The 19,266-nt window shown below is 48.0% G+C and overlaps 2 protein-coding genes across 2 annotated transcripts in view; one reads left to right on the top strand and one right to left on the bottom strand.

The window, feature by feature from the left end:
* Positions 1-3,565: 3,565 nt before the first annotated feature.
* Positions 3,566-19,266, bottom strand: part of AHNAK (AHNAK nucleoprotein) — an 84,519-nt gene continuing 68,818 nt past the window's right edge. Inside the window, exon 6 of the mRNA XM_032283149.1 lies at positions 3,566-3,615. Coding sequence (XP_032139040.1) covers positions 3,581-3,615 — 35 coding nt within the window. The 3' untranslated portion in view covers positions 3,566-3,580. The remainder of the gene's footprint in view (positions 3,616-19,266) is intronic.
* On the top strand, positions 18,252-18,782 carry LOC116554904 (mitochondrial import inner membrane translocase subunit TIM14). The gene has a single exon (XM_032283152.1). It carries the CDS (start codon positions 18,339-18,341, stop codon positions 18,687-18,689), a length of 351 nt encoding a protein of 116 aa, XP_032139043.1. The 5' UTR covers positions 18,252-18,338; the 3' UTR covers positions 18,690-18,782.

The following is a 19,266-nucleotide window of genomic DNA, read 5'->3' as shown; positions in this document are numbered from 1 at the left end:
TTTTTTTTTTTTTTTTTTTTGAGACAGTGTTTCACTCTTGTTGTCCAGCAGGAGTGCAATGGCACAATCTTGGCTCACCACAATCTCTGCCTCCTGGCTTCAAGCAATTCTCCTGCCTCAGCCTCCCAAGTAGCTGGGATTACAGGCATGCACCACCACACCAAGCTAATTTCGTATTTTTAGTAGAGACCAGGTTTTTCCATGTTATGCTGATCTCGAACTCCTGACCTCGTGATCTGCCCGCTTCGGCCTCCCAAAGGGCTGGAATTACAGGTGTGAGCCACCTCGCCCAGCCAATTATCCCATCTTCCTTCAAAATCTTTACCTCTCTCTCACCAACTCCTTTTGCTCAGCCTGTAAACATCATGAGGTCTGCCCCAAACTGAAAAGATCTCCCTGTGTCCACCTCCTGCACCCGGTGATGGTGCCGCCTCTCCTCCTACCTTCCACACCGGCTTCCTGGTAGTCTCCCTTCATCTCCTAAACTTCTCCCGGTAATTCCTAAGCCCCTCAAAATATACGATCAAGCCCAGCCACTCTATGGAAACAGCCCTCTCAAGGGCCATACATAGTGTACTAAGTATCACATCTGGGGCTACTTCTCAGCACCCATCCCACTTGACCTCCCTGCATGAATTAATGCAGCAGAAAAACTCTTCTTTATGAAACGTGTTTATGGCAAACGGGATTCCTTCCTTACTCAAAAGCCATTTCCCTCCCCTTGGCTGGAAAAATCCTGCTCATTCAAGGACAGAAAAGAGATTCTTTGATTTCAGCAAGACAGGCACAGTCCCTGGTCCACAGCAAAGGTGTGTCCTTCTGCCCAGGGGGATCTAGGTGAAGATGAGCTGGGGTCTTCCGGGACAATCCTTCCATCATCACCACCCCACATCCCACCAATAAAAGAGGCATGAGGAGAACGTCTGCTCCACGCTGCTGCTGTTTCCCGCCTCTCAACAGTTATGTGAGGATGTGATGCTCAAGGCTAGGAGAAGGCCGGGAGCACCTGGGTGACACTGACACAGGGCTTTGCTGCTGAACACCCAGACTGTGAGAAAAATCAACAATCTAATCACCTGGACAGCTTTGCTGTTACCCCAGCGAAAAGCCTCCCTAGCCGACGCAGCCCTCCTCCCTTGGTTACTGCCTCCACCCTCTGTCCCTCCTTATCAAGTCTCCTTGACAGCCCCTCTGCCCACTCCTTGAATATCAGTGTTCTCCTGGCCCTCCGTGACCCATGCACCTCTGAAGTTCATGCCCTCATCATGTACCTGTTTGTCAACTCAGTGAATATAATCCCATGTTTCAATAGGTATGGCAGAGTTGACACTCTAGTCGGGGAGAGACACTATAAATAAGACGAACAATTTAAAAATTCCAAGTCGTGATGGGCACGGTGGCTCACGCCTGTAATCCCAGTACTTTGGGAGGCCAAGGTGGGTGGATCACCTGAGGTCAGGAGTTCAAGATCAGCCTGGCCAACCTGGTGAAACCCTGTCTCTACTAAAAATACAAAAATTAGCCGGGTGTGGTGGTGCATGCTTATAATCCCAGCTACTCAGGAGGCTGAGGCAGGCGAATCGCTTGAACCCAGGAGGCAGAGGTTGCAGTGAGCCGAGATTGCACCATTGCTCTCCCGCCTGGGCGACAGAGCGAGACTCCATCTCAAAAAAAAAAAAAGGAAAAAAACAAAATTTCAAGTTGTGATCCGTGTGTGCTCTGAATGAAATGACTGGCTAAAGAGGATGCAGAGAGGGCCTGTGGAGCCCCTTGGGTCGTGGACAGTGACCTGAGAGGGGACATTTAGGCTGAAGTTTGAAGGATGGAAAGGAGCCAGCCACACAAAGGCTAGGATGAACACTCCCGACAGTGGGGATGATGGTGAGCCCTGGATGAGGCCCGGAGGAAGGAAAGACATGGCGTGTGCGGGGACCAAAAGGAAGCCAGTGAGGCTAGAGGGATGTGAGTGATGAGGAGAGGGGACATTCGATGAAGCTGGGATCTGGGGTAGGACCTTAGAAGCCACAGGAAGGTGGTTGTTACACTAAGTGTGGCTGGAGGTCGTTGGATATGAGGATTAGCAATCAAACGTGTGTCCCTAAAAGAGCCCTGGGGCTGAAATTTGGAGCTGGAATGCGGACCACGGCCATCCAAGTGAGATGGCAGTGACTTGACCTGCAGTGGTGGCGGTACAGATGGAGAGAGGTGGCCACCTTTGTGATGTCTTTCCAGTGGAGAACGGATGGCATTTGCTGACAAGGGGCTGTGAGGGCTGAGGAAGAGGGAGGCATCGAGGATGGCGCTCAAGTTTTTTGGTTTTTTTCTGACGGAGTTTCACTCTTGTTGCCCAGGCTAGAGTGCAATGGCACAATCTCAGCTTACAGCAACCTCTGCCTCCTGGATTCAAGCGATTCTCCTGCCTCAGCCTCCCAAGTAGCTAGGATTACAGGCATCCACCACCATGCCCAGCTAATTTTGTATTTTTAGTAAAGATGGGGTTTCTCCAGGTTGGTCAGGCTGGTCTCAAACTCTTGACCTCAGGTGATCCACCCGCCTCAGCCTCCCAAAGTTCTGAGATTACAGGTATGAGCTACTGCACCTGGTGGCACTCAAGTTTTCCAACTTGAAGGCGGGTGGCTGCTACTATTTGTTGAGATGGAGAAGCAGGTTCAGGGGTTGGGGAGGCGAATCATTTTGGAGCGCCAGTTTGAGTTCCATTTGGGAAGTGCTAGCTTGAAATGCCTGAGAGACATCAAGTGAAGACGGCAAGGGGAAGCTCAGTGTTCAAGGCTGGAGCCCAGGGGATTGTCAACCTGCAGACGGTTTTGAGAGTTGTGGGAGTGGGTAAGGCTCGCCATGCAGAGCCATCAGGTCATTTGAGCTACAAGTCACGTTCATTTTTCACTTCTTGCTCTCCCTTGTCATGGCGTGAGGTTGTCACAGGCTCTCAATTCTAACTCCAGCATATTTCTGAAAGCGACGCTCTCTCCCTCCGTTCCCTGGCTGGGGCCCTTTCAGCCTTCACCTTTCCTCTCCTGGAGACTTTCCATAACTACCTGGCCTCGGTTGCTCCAGTCCACCTGTACCCTGCCACCTGGGGGGTCTGCTTCCTGCTCAGCTGTAGCAACACTGAAACCAGAGACGGAGGCAGGAGGCAACCTCAGAGAGGCAGCTGTGGAGCAACGCCAGGTGGGAGCAGGGTCCCCCAGGCCTGAGCTGGAGAGGTGCCAGCGACTGAGAGAGAACCAGGTGCCTGGGTTATAACCACAGCAACCGGGGAGAGCAGGGGCTGACGCTGGTAGCGCCTCTATTCTGCACCTACTCTGATGGAATGGCTTTATTAGTTCAGCTCCCTGGCACCAACCCAGGCAGTTTCAAACCTAAAGGTACCACCCAACACCTGGCATGCCAGGGGACACACTGAAAAACACATATTAGCAAACATAACAATGGCTAACCTTTATTGAACTCTTCAATGTGGTGGTTCGTCCCAGCTCCACTGCTATGTGATTGGGCTTGCTGAACTCTCCTAGCCTCATCCGTAATGTGGGATTCAGTGAGATAACTCATGATAAGTATCTTAGCTGATGCCCCGCACAAAGAAAATGCTCAATACTGAAAGGTAGAGTTGCTGTGATTATGATTATGATTAAAACAAATGTCAACGTGGGTCTTTTCCCTGCATGAAAATCTCCAGTGGAGGCTGGGTGTGGTGGCTCACGCCTGTAATCCCAGCACTTTGGGAGGCTGAGGCAGGCGGATTGCTTGGGCCCAAGAGTTTGAGACCAGCCTGGGCAGCATAGCAAGACCCTGTCTCTTGTACTGTATTGTACTGTATTGTACTGTATTGTACTGTATTGTATTGTATTGTATTGTATTGTATTGTATTGTATTGTATTGTATGGTATTGTACTGTATAGTATTGTATTGTATGGTATGGTACTGTATTGTATTGTATTGTACTGTACTGTATAGTATTGTATTGTATTGTATTGTATTGTACTGTATTATATTGTATGGTACTGTACTGTATTGTATTATATTGTATTGTATTGTATTGTATTGTATTGTATGGTATGGTATGGTATTGTATTGTATTGTATTGTACTGTACTGTACTGTACTGTACGGTATTGTATTGTATTGTATGGTATGGTATGGTATGGTATGGTATGGTATGGTATGGTATTGTATTGTATTGTACTGTACTGTACTGTACTGTACTGTACGGTACGGTACGGTACTGTATTGTATGGTATGGTATGGTATGGTATGGTATGGTATGGTATGGTATGGTACGGTACGGTATGGTATGGTATTGTATTGTATTGTATTGTATTGTTTTTTTTTTTCAGATGGAGTTTTACTCTTATTGCCCAGACTGGAGTGCAGTGGCACAATCTCGGCTCACCACAACCTCTGCCTCCCAGTTTCAAGGAATTCTCCTACCTTAGCCTCCCAAGTAGCTGAGATTACAGGTGCCCACCACCACGCCTGGCTAATTTTTTGGGGTTTGGTTTGGTTTGTATTTTAGTAGAGATGCAGTTTTATCATGTTGGCCAAGCTGGTCTCAAACTCCTGACCTCAGATGATCCACCCTCCTTGACCTCCCAAAGGACAGGGATTACAGGTCTGAGCCACTGTGCTCGGCTTCTATTTAAAAATAAATAATTTTAAAAATTAAATTTGAAAATCTCCAGCAGCTCCCTGCGCACAGACATAAGGCCTCACCACCAGCCAGCCCATACAAACTGCAGCTGCAGCTGCGCTGTGTCCCTCACCGTGACCTGAAAGCGCCCTGCACTGTCAGACCTCCAAGCCTTTGCTCCGGCCCTCTCCCTTGCCTGCAGTACCCTCCTCGACCTTCTCCACCAGGGAGGAGAAAGGAAGCCATCAGCAGAGCAGTCTGACAGCCACCAGCACATGGGACTTTCAGACTGGGACACCTTTCTCGTGTTTGCATTCTGGGCACTTAGCATGGCACCAGACACTCCGTAGATGCTGATGGCAATAAATATTAAAAGCTCGTTACATTTTTAACAAATATAAAAGGTAGGTGGCAAGCTCAGTTCAAGATTCCAGGAAGAAGGTCGGGCGTGGTGGCTCACGCCTGTAATCCCAGCACTTTGGGAGGATCACGAGGCCAGGAGATAGAGACCACCCTGGCTAACATGGTGAAAACCCGTCTCTACCCAAAATACAAAAAAAAAAAAAAATTAGCCAGGCGTGGTGGCACACACCTGTAGTCCCAGCTACTCAGGAGGCTGAGGCAGGAGAATCACGTGAACCCGGGAGGCAGAGGTTACAGTGAGCCAAGATCACACCACTGCACTCCAGCCTGAGCAACAAAGTGAGACTTTATCTCAACAAAGAAGTTTCAGCAGATTTTGCAAGAATAATATGCATACCCTCCACCCATCTGCTGCCCAAAATAAAGTCATATGTCCCGGGAGCACCTCACCTCCAAACCCCATCCCTATCTATGAGCTACTCAGGAGGCTGAGGCCTCCTTTACCTCATTTCCGGAGGAATGGACACCATCACCTCAGGGGCACGTCGGAAGGAATGTGTCTGCTTTACCCAACAGTGCAGACTGATTTTTTTTTAGACGGAGTCTTGCTCTGTCATCAGGCTGGAGTGCAGTGGCATGATCTCGGCTCACTGCAACCTCTGCTTCCCGGGTTCAAGTGATTTTCCGCCTCAGCCTCCTGAGTAGCTGGGACTGCAGGTGTGCACCACCGCGCCCGGCTAATTTTTGTATTCTTTTTTTAGAAACAGAGTTTCGGGCCGGGTGCGGTGGCTCGCACCTGTAATCCTAGCACTTTGGGAGGCCGAGGTGGGTGGATCACCTGAGGTCAGGAGTTCAAGACCAGCCTGGCCATCATGGTGAAACCCCATCTTTAAAAAATAAATAAAAATAAAAATAAAGAAACAGAGTTTCACCATGTTGGCCAGGCTGATCTCGAACTTCTGACCTCGTGATCTGTCTGCCTCAGCCTCCCAAAGTGCTGGGATTACAGGCGTGAGCCACTGCGCCTGGCCCTCAGACTGCTCTTCCATCATCAATGCCTTAAAGCTAGTCATTACTGCTCTTGCCCAACTTGTCATCAGCTTCCCTAATGACCACTTCAGCTCCAGGGTAATCTCTTCCACCTCATCCTCGTTCCAGGAGAAACCATGACATTCAGTACCTTTTGGATTGCGGAAGACAAATGAGTGGTAACAACAATAAGAATAATAATTTTGCCTTAATTTACTGAGTACTTACTGTGTGTCAGGAACATGTCAACTCAGAGATGGGGAAACTGAGGCTTAGAAACACCCCAGGAGACCCAGCTAGTCAACAGCAGAACCAGGATTAGAACCCAGGACCTGAATTTGGCACTGCACCACTGCCTTGCAAGCAGGCTCCAGTCTGGTGTCTGTAAGAGCTAAGAGATCATTCAAGGGTGTCTCAGTCCACCAAAAGGAATAGGTGACTTGAGGAGCCTCTGGAAGTCAGAGGTGGAGTTTGAATTCTAGGTCTGGATTTAGCGGGCTAAGTTCCAGGAGCACATCTCAACCAGAGGACTGTGTTGAAACACATGCTGCACAGTCAGAAACTTTCTAAGGCTGCCCAATAATTTGAAAAGAATCCCTCCCATCTTGCTGAGCACAGTGGCTCACGTCTGTAATCCTAGCAATTTGGGAGGCTGAGGCAGGTGGATGGCCTGAGATCAGGAGTTCGAGACCAGCCTGGCCAACATGGTGAAACCTCGTCTCTGCTAAAAATACAAAAAATTAGCCAGATGTCGTAGCACATGCCTGCAATCCCAGCTACTTGGGAGCCTGAGGCAGGAGAATAACTTGAACCTGGGAGGCAGAGGTTGCAGTGGGCCTAGATCACGCCACTGCACTCCAGCCTGGGCAACAAGAACAAAACTCTGTCTCAAAAAAAAAAGAGGAAAGTAATACACACAAAGAGACATGAGGGGTACAAAGCACAGAGGCAAGACCATGTGAGGACGCAGGAAAAAGACAGCGTCTGCAAACTGAGAGAGGCCTCCAGGAAAACTAACCCTGCAGGCACCTTGACCTTGGACTTCCAGCCTCCAGAATGGGACAAAATCAATTTATGGGCCGGGAGTGGTGGCTCACACCTGCAATCCCAGCACTTTGGGAGGCCGAGGCGGGTGGATCACGAGGTCAAGAGATCGAGACCATCCTGGTCAACATGGTGAAACCCCGTCTCTACTAAAAATACAAAAAAATTAGCTGGGCATGGTGGCGCATGCCTGTAGTCCCAGCTACTCAGGAGGCTGAGGCAGGAGAATTGCCTGAACCTGGGAGGCGGAGGTTGCAGTGAGCCGAGATCGCGCCATTGCACTCCAGCCTGGGTAACAAGAGCGAAACTCCGTCTCAAAAAAAAAAAAAAATCAATTTATGTTGTTTAGCCCACTCAGGCTATGTTATTTTGTTACAGTAAACAAATACAGCCCTCATCACTGGCCTTTGGCTCTTTCTGTGGCTGATGATGATAACAGAGTTTAACCTTATTACAGGTCAAGCACTGTGCTAGGTGGTCTTCATGCTTTAGGCAGTTTACATGCTTATCTCATTCAATCTACTGACAACATACGGAACATTGTTACCCAATTTTACAAGGGGGAAACTGACACTCAGAGAGGTTAATAACCTGCCCAAGAGCACCCAGATGATACATGACTGAGATTTCAACCCAGTCGGCTGGATTGGGTCTCAGACCAGCTTGACCCTAATGGACACTCCCTGGCCAGGTGTGAGGTGTGGTCCCATAGTTCCAGGCTGCCATTTGAGGCTGGTGTCCCTAGAACCTTGGTGGTGGCATGTCACCCCAAGAGCCCATCAACCTCATGTCCCACAGCAGAGCCCTGCCTCCTGTGAAGGCCTGTAGATCATTCAGTAGATTTGGATCAGAGACTAGGAATTCACACTTAAAACCCCATCCCTGCCACTGACTCTGGCTGAGTCTGGAGCAGGTGGTTCGGATAGTCATCATTTTTTTCCTCTCCCGTCCTAGGACACCTTCAGCTCTTTGTCCTGTGTCAGCGGGAATGAGCCCCGGGAACAAGCAAGTCCTTTACCTGGAATCACCTGACCTAAGGAACTCTTCAAATCATCCCAGTGATGTAGTGCCCTAAGGACGCCAGCTCATCGATTCACCTTAGAAAAGAAGTTCAAGACCAGCTTGACCAACATAGTGAAACCCCGTCTCAAGTAAAAATACAAAAGTAAGCCGGGCGCAGTGGCTCAAGCCTGTAATCCCAGCACTTTGGGAGGCCGAGGCGGGTGGATCACGAGGTCAAGAGATCGGGATCATCCTGGTCAACACGGTGAAACCCCGTCTCTACTAAAAATACAAAACATTAGCTGGGCATGGTGGCGCATGCCTGTAATCCCAGCTACTCAGGAGGCTGAGGCAGGAGAATTGCCTGAATCCAGGAGGTGGAGGTTGCGGTGAGCCGAGATCGTGCCATTGCACTCCAGCCTAGGTAACAAGAGGGAAACTCTGTCTAAAAAAAAAAGAAAAAAAAAAGTAGCCGGGTGTGGTGGCACATGCCTGTAATCCCAGCTACTCAGACAGCTGAGGCAGGAGAATCACTTGAACGTGGGAGGCAGAGGTCGCGGTGAGCAGAGATCACATCATTACACTCCAGCATGGGCAACAAGAGTGACACTCCATCAGAAAGAAGAAAGGAAGAAAGAGAGAGAGAGATGGAGCGAGGGAGGGAAAGGGAGGAAAGGAAGAAAGGGAGAAGGAAAGAAAAGGCTTAGTTCATAAGCAGCAGAACTGACAGCTGTTTGCCAAGAATAAGGATAGGACTACTTCCTCACCCCTCTGTCAGAAGGTCAGAGCTGCAATGGACCTTAAAGACAGTCCCTCATGATACCCTCGCCAGAGGGGCCACATGATACAGTGCAGAGTGCACCATAGTTCTGAGACAGGAGAGTCTGGCATAAGCTGGAGTGGACAGTCACTTTCTGCAACTAACTCACCCTCCTTACGAGTCCCCTGCTGGAAAATGCCAAGTCACCCCTTATAACCAACAAAGCCAAGCTTCGTAAGGACTGAATTACTTCAGAGGGTGGGAGGAGGGCAGAAAAATTGCCCGAAACACGTTGTAGCTCTCATTTCACTCTGTGTGTCGGGTTTCATTAGTTCCCTACCTGGCTTCTCTGGCCTGTGTTATAAACCTCTTGAGGACAGGGGCTAGCTCTGTAGAGATGTTGCCCAGGCTAGTCTCAAACTCCCAACCTCAGGTGATCCACCCGCCTTGGCCTCCCAAATTGCTGGGATTACAGGCTTGAGCCACCGGACCCAGCTGGAGAGCTTAGTAAATGTGAATTCTGCCCAGGCATGGTGGCTCACATCTGTAATCCCAGCACTTTGGAAGGCCAAGGCAGGCAGATCACAAAGTCAGGAGTTTGGGACCAGCCTGGCCAACAGAGTGAAATCCCATCTCTACTAAAAATACAAAAATTAGCCAGGCATGGTGGCGGGCACCTGTAGTCCCAGCTACTCAGGAGGCTGAAGCAGGAAAATCGCTTGAACCCAGGAGGCGGAGGTTGCAGTGAGCTAATATCACGCCATTGCACTCCAGCCCAGGCAACAGTGCGAGACTCTATCTCAAAAATAAATTAAGTAATTAATTAAAATAAATAAATAAATATGAATTCCTGGTCCCTGCTCCAGATCTACTGAATCAGACGCTCTAGGGTGGGACCTAGGATTTGCACCAAGTACCCCAGCTGATTTCAAAGTCCACTGCCCTGCTGGTTTCTCTATTAAACTGTCACCTGTCCCCCTAAGGAAGCGGGCCAGGCCCTGATGTGGAACTAGGCAGGATTGCCACCTGTCCCGGTTTGGACTGAGGAATTTCCTGGGATGAGCCTCTCGGGGTGCTAAAAGCAGGACAGTGCAGGGCAAACCGGGATGACTGGTCACCCCTGCACCTCTCCAAACTCCCCACACCAGGGTAAGGAGCAGGGGTTCCCAAGCTCCCAGGCAAGAGAGTGTCCCCAGAGCACTCATACTTGGTGTTGGAATGCAGCACAAATGTACTCACAGTTGAATGTGGGCGTGGGTGATATTTTGAGATTTCACAACACTTCACATGAAAAAATAAAGTCAGACCACAGGGAACTGACTCAGGAGCACTGGAAATGGGTCCAGCTCCTCCAGCCTGTCCCCTGCCCAAAACCTTCAGTCTACACGGAAAGCAGCCCTCACTTACCCTGCGCTCACTGTTCTTTCAGCATCAGGGGTCACCCCTGGGGAGGAGGAAGTCATGAAAATCATGGGATGTCAGGACCAGAAACTCCCCTGGAGCTCACACCGTCATGGCACCTCATTTCTCAGAAGAGAAAACTAAAGTCCAGAAGGGCCCAGTGATGAATGCACCTGCCCTGACCTCCACACCTCCACACAAGCCCTTCTGCTGGGCAGAAAATGACAAGAGCAGGAAAAAACCCAGAAATATTCATTGGGAAGGATGCATTGAGAATAGTCAAAACAAAAGAGCCGTAGGGGATCATGGTGCCCTAATCTCCTCCATGTTACAGATGAGGAAACCGAGACACAGAGGTCAAATACCTTTCCCAAGACTACATTTAGGAAACAGGTCATTTGGGGCCTGTTCACAGTGGTTTTAGACGTGTGTACCACCAACAGATCCTGGCCGGATATGGTGGCTCACACCTGAATTCCCAACACTTTGGGAGACCAAGGCAGTCAGATCACCTGAGGTCAGGAGTTCAAGGCTAGCCTGGTCAACGTGGTGAAACCCCATCTCTACTAATAATACAAAAATTAGCTGGGCATGGTGGCACAAGCCTGTAATCCCAGCTACTCGGGAGGCTGAGGCAGGGGAATAGCTTGAACCCAGGAGGTGGAGACTGCAGTGAGCCGAGAGTATGCCACTGCACTCCAGCCTGGTGACAGAGTGAAACTGTGTCTCAAAAACAAACAAACCAACCGGATCTGGAGACATGCTGAATCTGAAATGAGAGACTTTCATGATCATGTCCCGAGAAAGGTAGGACTAGAGCACCAGGAGATGGGACTGGAGACCCTGATTCTCAGATCAAATTGGAAGCCTCCAGCCTGGGGGAGCTCTCGGAGAGGCGGTGTGGACACCAGGCCCAGTAGGGGTGACTTGACAGGAGCCCGGAGCAGCTGGGACCTTCACTTTTCACTTTAGAACAGCTTTTGAGTTGCATGAAAAAAAAATTGATTAAAATGTTTAATTTTGTGATATTTTTACCAAAATGATTAAACGGGGAAAAATACCTTTCTTGAGCGAATAGTGACAGAAGAGAAGGAGGGCAAGCCCTGAGCTTTGGAAAGCAGACAGGTAAGCATGGTGGAATCAACTGCTGACATCAGGAAAAAGAGCAAAAGACCCTTAGGATCTGGAGAGAAGGTGGTCTCAGGTATCCTGGAGGCAAGGTGGCTATAATGTGATAGAGTGGGGCTTCAAGTTGCCTTTTTCTTTCTTTCTTTCTTTCTTTCTTTCTTTCTTTCTTTCTTTCTTTCTTTCTTTATTTTTGAGACGGTGTCTCGCTCTGTCGCCAGGCTGGAGTGCAATGATGCAATCTTGGCTCACTGTAACCTCCACCTCCTGAGTTCAATCAATTCTTCTGCCTCAGCCTCCTGAGTAGCTGGGATTACAGACGCGCACCACCATGCACAGGTAATTTTTGTATTTTTAGTAGAGACAGGGTTTCACCACGTTGGCAAGGGTGGTCTCAATCTCTTGACCTCATGATCTGTTCACCTCGGCCTACCAAAGTGCTGGGATTACAGACGTGAGCCACCATGCCCAGCCCAAGTTGCCTTTTTAAGTAAATTAAGACGAAATCCAAATTTAATCAATCTAGAGATCATAAAACATTTCCATTTGTCAGAGTCAATAGTAAGAGAAAGACCATGTGTAAAGACTTTAGAACTAATTCCTAAAAAGGATCTAAAAGTTCTCCATAATAGAGAATTCAAAAATATTACCTCCACAACCGTCCTGGCCAACATACCGAAACGCTGTCTCTACTAAAAATACAAAAATTAGGCATAGAGCTGTATGCCTGTAATCTCACTTGGGAGGCTGAGGCAGGAGAATGGCTTGAACCTGGGAGGTGGAGGTTGCAGTGAGCTGAGATCCTACCACTGCACTCCAGCCTCCAGCCTGGGTGATGGAGCAAGACTCCATCTCAAAAAAAAAACAAAAAAACAAAAAAAAAACCTCCACAGGATAGTTCACGACAAAATGGGAATAATCTTCCAGGAACTGATGTCTTTGTGGTTGGCCCAGGAAAAAAATACCATGGCCATGTGGAATCCTTGGGGAATAAATGAGTCATTTTATAGGGAAGAATTTCCTGAATAGCTGAAGGTGAAACCTTTACGGGATGGGCATTTAAACTTTTAAATAGAAGTCTTTCTAAAATGGCCACTTGGACCCTGCATTCTAAAAAGAGCACAAGGTGCATTATTTCAGCAATCCCATGTTTAAGGTGGCGCCCTAGAGCCTGCTGGCGCCCAAAACTCTTCCCGTCAGGGTCTTATCTTCCCAATTTCCCCCTCTCACCACAAACCCGCCACCCCGACCCCCACCCTCCACCCACTGTGCCTCTCCCACTCAACCTTCACCCTCCCATCTCATCTCAACTCTCTGGTCCCGCCTCAGTCCTCCTCAGGACTAGACAGTTATTCAAAGCTCAGCGGCCACACCCAATGGATCAGCAGTTTTGTGCCTCTATTTTCGAAAGCTACAGAACTGGAAATGACTGAAGACGGTCCCAAAACCAGGCCGTGGATAATTATAGCAACAGCCAACGTTCCTTTGCCACAGGACACTCAATTACATATTTAATGAAGTCCTCACAGCCTCAGAAGCAGCCAAGCACAGGTGGTTTTAGCCACATTTTTATGGCAAAACTAAGTTTGACAGGTTCCACAAGCTTTGTAAGGGCACCCGGCTGATAAACGGTAGATGGATAGCTTAATTCAGATCTTCTAACACTAAATCCACACACGTTGCTACTTCTTGTATCAGCTACTCTTAAGAATCAGTTATCTAAAGTCTGCTCAGAGAATGGGCAGAAAGAGTAAAAGTTGGTTATCCGGTTACAAAGGATTTGGACAATGTGACGGGTCTGCAAGTCATTGTTAATAGCCCTTAGTGGAAGAAATTGGTGAGGATGGATGAGTTTTGCTAATTTAGTCTCAGAAGAGTTGGCTTCAGGCCAGGCATGATGGCTCACTCCTGTAATCCCAGCACTTTGGGAGGCCAAGGCAGGCGATCACCTGAGGTCTGGAGTTCAAGACCAGGCTGGCCAACATGGTGAAACCCTGTCTCTACTAAAAATACAAAAATTAGCTGGACATGGTGGCACATGCCTGTAATTCTGGCTGCTGGAGAGGCTGAGACAGGAGAATCACTTGAACCCAGGGAGCAGAGGTTGCAGTGAGCCTAGATTGTGCCACTGCACTCTAGCCTGGACGAAAGAGCCGGACTATGTCTCAAAAAAAAAAAAAAGAGTTGGCTTCCGCTATCTCCATCTCCCAGTCCTACGGACCAGGAATGTGTTTCTAACATGTATCCCTTTTAACCATATTCCAGGACAACAAACAGTGTCTTCTGTTCCAATAAGTTAATTATAACGGGATGTTGGCAGTTTGGCTCTTTGCAGAGAGGACACATCCCACACTCAGCAGACGGCATCACTTTAAATTTGTGACCACAGATCTCAAGCTGCCACCCAGCACTGCCCGGAAATGCTGCTGCATTTCTTAGCAAGTTCTCGGGTCCCTTTTTCAAGATGACTACTCCACTCCTGTCCTCTGTCCTCCAGCCTCCAGCCTCCCTCCCCGTCTTGCTTTCAGTCCATGATCTTGCCCCTGTGCACCAAGAAAAATGACGCTGTGATCAAGAGCTAGCTCATCTTCCCTCCATCAACCCTTCCACTTCCCTACATCCAACTGTGCGTGCTGTCCCCACCTGTCCTGGTTTGCCCGGAAGTGAGGGGGTTCCTGGGATATGCAACTGGCTGGGTTTTTGGTTTTGACTGTGTGTGGTTTGTTGTTTTTTTTTTTTAGACACAGTCTTCCTCTATCCCCCAGGCTGGAGTGCAGTGGTGCAAGCTCAGCTCACTGCAACCTCCACCTCCCAGGTTCAAGCATTCTCCTGCCTCAGCCTCCCAAGTTGCTGAAATTACAGGGACCTGACACCACGCCTGGCTAATTTTTTTGTATTTTTAGTAGAGACGGAGCCATGTTGGTCAAGCTGGTTTCTAACTCCTGACCTCAGGTGATCTGTCCGCCTCGGCCTCCCAAAGTGCTGGGACTACAGGTGTGAGCCACCACACCCGGCCTGGGTTTGTTTTGTTGTTGTTGTTGTTGTTGTTGTTTGAGACAGAGTTTCACTCTTGTTGCCCAGGCTGGAGTGCAACGGCACAATCTCAGCTCACTGCAACTTCCGCTTCCCAGGTTCAGGCGATTTTCCTGCCGCAGCCTCCCAGGTAGCTGGGATTACAGGCGCCCACCACCACACCCAGCTAATTTTTATATTTTTAGTAGAGACCGGGTTTCAACATGTTGGCCAGGCTAGTCTCAAACTCCTGAGCTCAGGTGATCCACCTGCCTCAGCCTCCTAAAGTGCCGGAATTACAGGCCTGAGCCACTACGCCCAGCCACTTTTTCTGTTGTTGATTTTTTTTTTTTACAGGGTCTTCCTGTGTCATCATTGCAGCCTCAACCACAACCATGCTGGCTCAAGTGATCCTCTCACCTCAGCCTCCCTAGGCCCAGGCCGCCACACCCTGCTAATATATATATATACACACACACATATATATATGTATATATATTGTATATGTATATATATTTATATATATTATATATTTATATATATTATATATATATATTATATATTTATATATATTATATATGTATATATATTATATATATATATTTTTTTTTAGAGAGAGAGAGAGAGAGAGACAGACTCTTACTATGTCGACCAGGCTGGTTTCAAACTCCCAGGCTAGAGTGATCCTCCTGCCTCAGCCTCCCAAAGTGCTGGAGTTACAGGCAGGAGCCACCGTGCCCAGCCTGAACTTACTATTTTAAAATTGGAAAATTCAATTTTCAGGCCAGCAGCAGTTACTCACACCTGTAATCCCAGCACTTTGGGAGGCTGAGGCTAGCAGATTGTTTCTCACTGGTTACAAACCAATACTTTTGAAAAAGAAAGTAGAAACAAATGGCTCGCAAAACAAGCACATCGGCCGGGTGTGGTGACACACCCCTGTAATCCCAGCATTAGAGAGGCCAAGGCAGGCAGAGGGCTTGAGCTCAGGAGTTCAAGACCAGCCTGGGAAACATGGTGAAACCCCATCTCTACCAAAAAAATACAAAAATTAGCCAGGCATGGTGGTGTGTACCTGCAGTCCCAGCTACTCGAGAGGTTGAGGTGGATGGATCACTTGAGCCCAGGAGGTCAAGGCTGCAGTGAGCTGTGATTGCACCACTGCACTCCAGCCTGGGTGACACAGGGAGAACTTGACTCAAAAAAAGAAAAAGAAAATGAAGCACCTGCTTGGGTGAGCTGGCAGTATCAGTTGCTATAACAGCTGCAGAACACCTGCTCTCAGTTTCTGTAAGGTGTTCCCTTGTGGAGCAGTAACAGACAGCTCCTGGACAGGCACTATCAGGAACCCCTTTTGAAGAGCATTCCGGCCAGGCGCAGTGGCTCACAATTCCAAAACTTTGGGAGGCCAAGGCAGGTGAATCACAAGGTCAGGAGATCGAGACCGGCCTGGCCCACATGGTGAAACCTCCGTCTCTACTAAAAATACAAAAAATTAGCCAGGCGTGGTGGCAGCCGCCTGTAATCCTGCTACTCGGGAGGCTGAGGTAAGAGAATCATTTAAATCCAGAAGGTGGAGGTTGCAGTGAGCTGAGATCATACCACTGCACTCCAGCCAAGGTGACAGTGCGAGACTCCATTTCAAAAAAAAAAAGAATGAAGTAGAACCTCTAGATCCCACAACCTCCTGGCTTTCCTCCTCTCACACTTGCTGTTCCTCCTGCTTCCTTTGCTGCATCCTCTTCCCAGCTCCCAGATGTTGGAGAGCCCCAGGGCTCAGCCCTTGGTTCTCTCTGTTCTTACTCCATGCTCTCCCAGCTGGTGCCAAGCAGTCTCTTGGCTATCAATATCACCTACACATGGACAGCCATGTGTACAGAGTTCTGTCCCCACCCCTGCCCAGAAGATATGTTCAAGTCCTCACCCCCAGTACCTGTGAGTGGAATCTTATTTGGAACAGGGTCTTTCAGATGTGATCAGATTTTATGACGAGGTCAGATGGGATTAAAGTGAGCCCTGCTCCAATGACTGGTGTCCTTTTAAGAGGAAACACAGAGACACAGACAAAGACAGCCACGTGGAGATGGGGCAGACATTGGAGTTATGCTGCTCTAAGCCAAGAAACACCAAGGATCCTGAGCACCAGAAGCTAGAAAGAGGCAAAGGAGGATTCTTCCCTAGAACCTTCAGAGGGAACACGGCCCTGCCAGCGCTGTCCTTTTGGGCTTCTAGCCTCCAGAACAACGAGTGGTTGTTGTTACAAGCCACTCAGTGTGTGATAATTAGTTCCAGCAGCCGTAGGAAACTAATACAACCCCCGATTTATAGCTCTAGCCTGGGCCGGGTGTGGTGGCTCACACCTGTAATCCCAGCACTTTGGGAGGCCGAGGTGAGCAGATCATTTGAGCAGCCTGGCCAACATGGCAAAACCCCGTCTCTACTAACAATACAAAAATTAGCTGAGCATGGTGGTGAGCACCTGTCATCCCAGCTAGTCAGGAGGCTGAGGCAGGAGAATTGTTTGAACCCGGGAGGTGGAGGGTGGAGGTTGGAGTGAGCCAAGATTGCACCAGCACACTCCAGCCTGGGCAACAGAGAGAGACCTCGTCTCAACAATAACAACAACCACAACAACAAATGCCTCTTGAAATAGTCAAGCCTTTTGACACCGAGGAAATCATCTTAGCTGTGATTGGTTTGGGAAAGAGAGAGGGATACACTCAGGCAGTTCCCAACACCCTGCTAAAACTTGCAGCAACACGTTTCTTCGGCGTTTATTCAGGGGCCCCAAATGCCATTTTCCCAACAAATTGCTGCATATTGTTCAGTTCTCTGAAGTTCAGTTCAGCTCACAAAGCACTTCCTGAAGCCTTATCTCAGGTCAGACACAGTGCTGGGGTCAAGGGATGATGATATTCGTTACATTAATTACACGGCAGTTCAGCCAGGCGCAGTGGCTCATGCCTCTAATCCTAGCACTTTGGGAGGCCGAGGTGGGTGGATCACCTGAGGTCAGGAGTTTGAGACCACCTAGGCAACATGGCAAGACTCCTTCTCTACTAAAATACAAAATTAGCCAGGCGTGGTGGCGCATGCCTGTAATCCCAGCTACTCTGGTGGCTGAGGCAGGAGAATCGCTTCAACCCGGGAGCAGAGGTTGCAGTGAGCTAAGATCCCACCATTGCACTCCAGCAAGACTCTGTCTCCCAAAAAATATATATATGTACATATATATACACATATAGGGGTTTTATTCAGAGACAGACTACAGTAAGAGCTAAGGGTGGGGTGCACAATGTTTGGGCATGTGTGTACAGGTTGCTAAATAAAATCATAGGAGGCCACTGGTTTACACTGAGCTCCTGCCCCAGGCCCAACAGACCAAACCAAAATGGAGTTATTCATGCTCAAGTTCCACACCACCAAGCCAAACTGCTTATCTGACCTTCCGAGAAATCAGGAGAAAGAGCGCTAACAGCCGAATCCTCAGAAAGGCCAGTTGGAGCCGGCATAATAAGGAAGTGTCCTCTGCTTTAGCCATTACAAGGAGGTCAAACTTCCCATGCTCATCAGTTGATCAGTAGTGGGTCTACACCTGTGAAGAGTCACTACACACCAGCCTGGGCAACATAGTGAGACCCCACCTCTAGTCAAAAAAAAAATTTTTTTTAACCCTTTACAAGGAAAGTACTCTGAGACAACCCATCTGGATTTTGTTCTGTTTCTGCTTTCCTCAGCTCTCTTCTGTCTTTAAAGTTAAACTCCTCCGCTCAGCTCCTTGGAGCATTCATTCTCTTTTGTAGAATAAGACATTGTATGATTCTAGAACTGCAAATAAAAGCCATTTGGTGGCAGGTGCGTCGCTCTGCTCGGGGCGTGCGGGCGTCCGCCGCGGTCTGTGCGCTGGGATGAGCCGGGCTCCCGGTGGAAGCGAGGGAAGCCAGCCGCAGCAGCCATGGCCAGTACAATGGTAGCAGTTGGACTGACCATTGCAGCTGCAGGATTTGCAGGGCGTTATGTTTTGCAAGCCATGAAGCATATGGAGCCTCAAGTAAAACAAGTTTTTCAAAGTCTACCAAAATCTGCCTTCAGTGGTGGCTATTACAGAGGTGGGTTTGAACCCAAAATGACAAAACGGGAAGCAGCATTAATACTAGGTGTAAGCCCTACTGCCAATAAAGGGAAAATAAGAGATGCTCACCGACGAATTATGCTTTTAAATCATCCTGACAAAGGAGGGTCTCCGTATATAGCAGCCAAAATCAATGAAGCTAAAGATCTGCTAGAAGGTCAAGCTAAAAAATGAAGTAAATGTATCATGAATTTTAAGTACATATTACTTTATGTATATGAGTACTAGCTTTTTATAATAAAATGCCTCAGAGTTACAGTTTAAAAAAAAAAAAAAAAAAGAAGACCCATATATCATTAAAGGCACAGAGAAATAAATAAGTAAAGACTAAAGGTATTAGAAAAAACAAGGATAAGACCACTTTTACAGTAAGCAAAACTTTCTTTTGCCTAGGAAATTAGAAATCAGCCATTCTCCCTAATAATGACTATCATCTATTTTTGTAAAGAAATACGAAAAATAGTTGATTCTAACACACTGGCATATTTACTTTTATGGCAGAAATACCCAAAGAGTTCAAAACCAACTAACAGAGCTTCTCTAAAAACATTTTTAGAGTTCATAAGAAAATTGCAGGGCAAATCAAATACGTAAATTTAACCAACTTAAGCATACCTACCTTTTGTGGTCTAATCAACTACAAATAAGTATAATTTTATGACATGGAAAAAAATTCAAATAATTTCAAGTCTCTACAGAGGTTTTATTGCAAAGGTAGTTTATTCAATTTGGTAGTTTATTCAATGATCTG

The sequence above is a fragment of the Sapajus apella genome, unplaced genomic scaffold (genome assembly GCF_009761245.1).
Source record: "Sapajus apella isolate SASKATOON/1434 unplaced genomic scaffold, GSC_monkey_1.0 scaffold14, whole genome shotgun sequence".
In the NCBI taxonomy this organism is placed as follows: Eukaryota; Metazoa; Chordata; class Mammalia; order Primates; family Cebidae; genus Sapajus; species Sapajus apella.
Note: the sequence above shows the minus strand (reverse complement) of the source record. Positions and strands in the feature narration are given on the sequence as shown.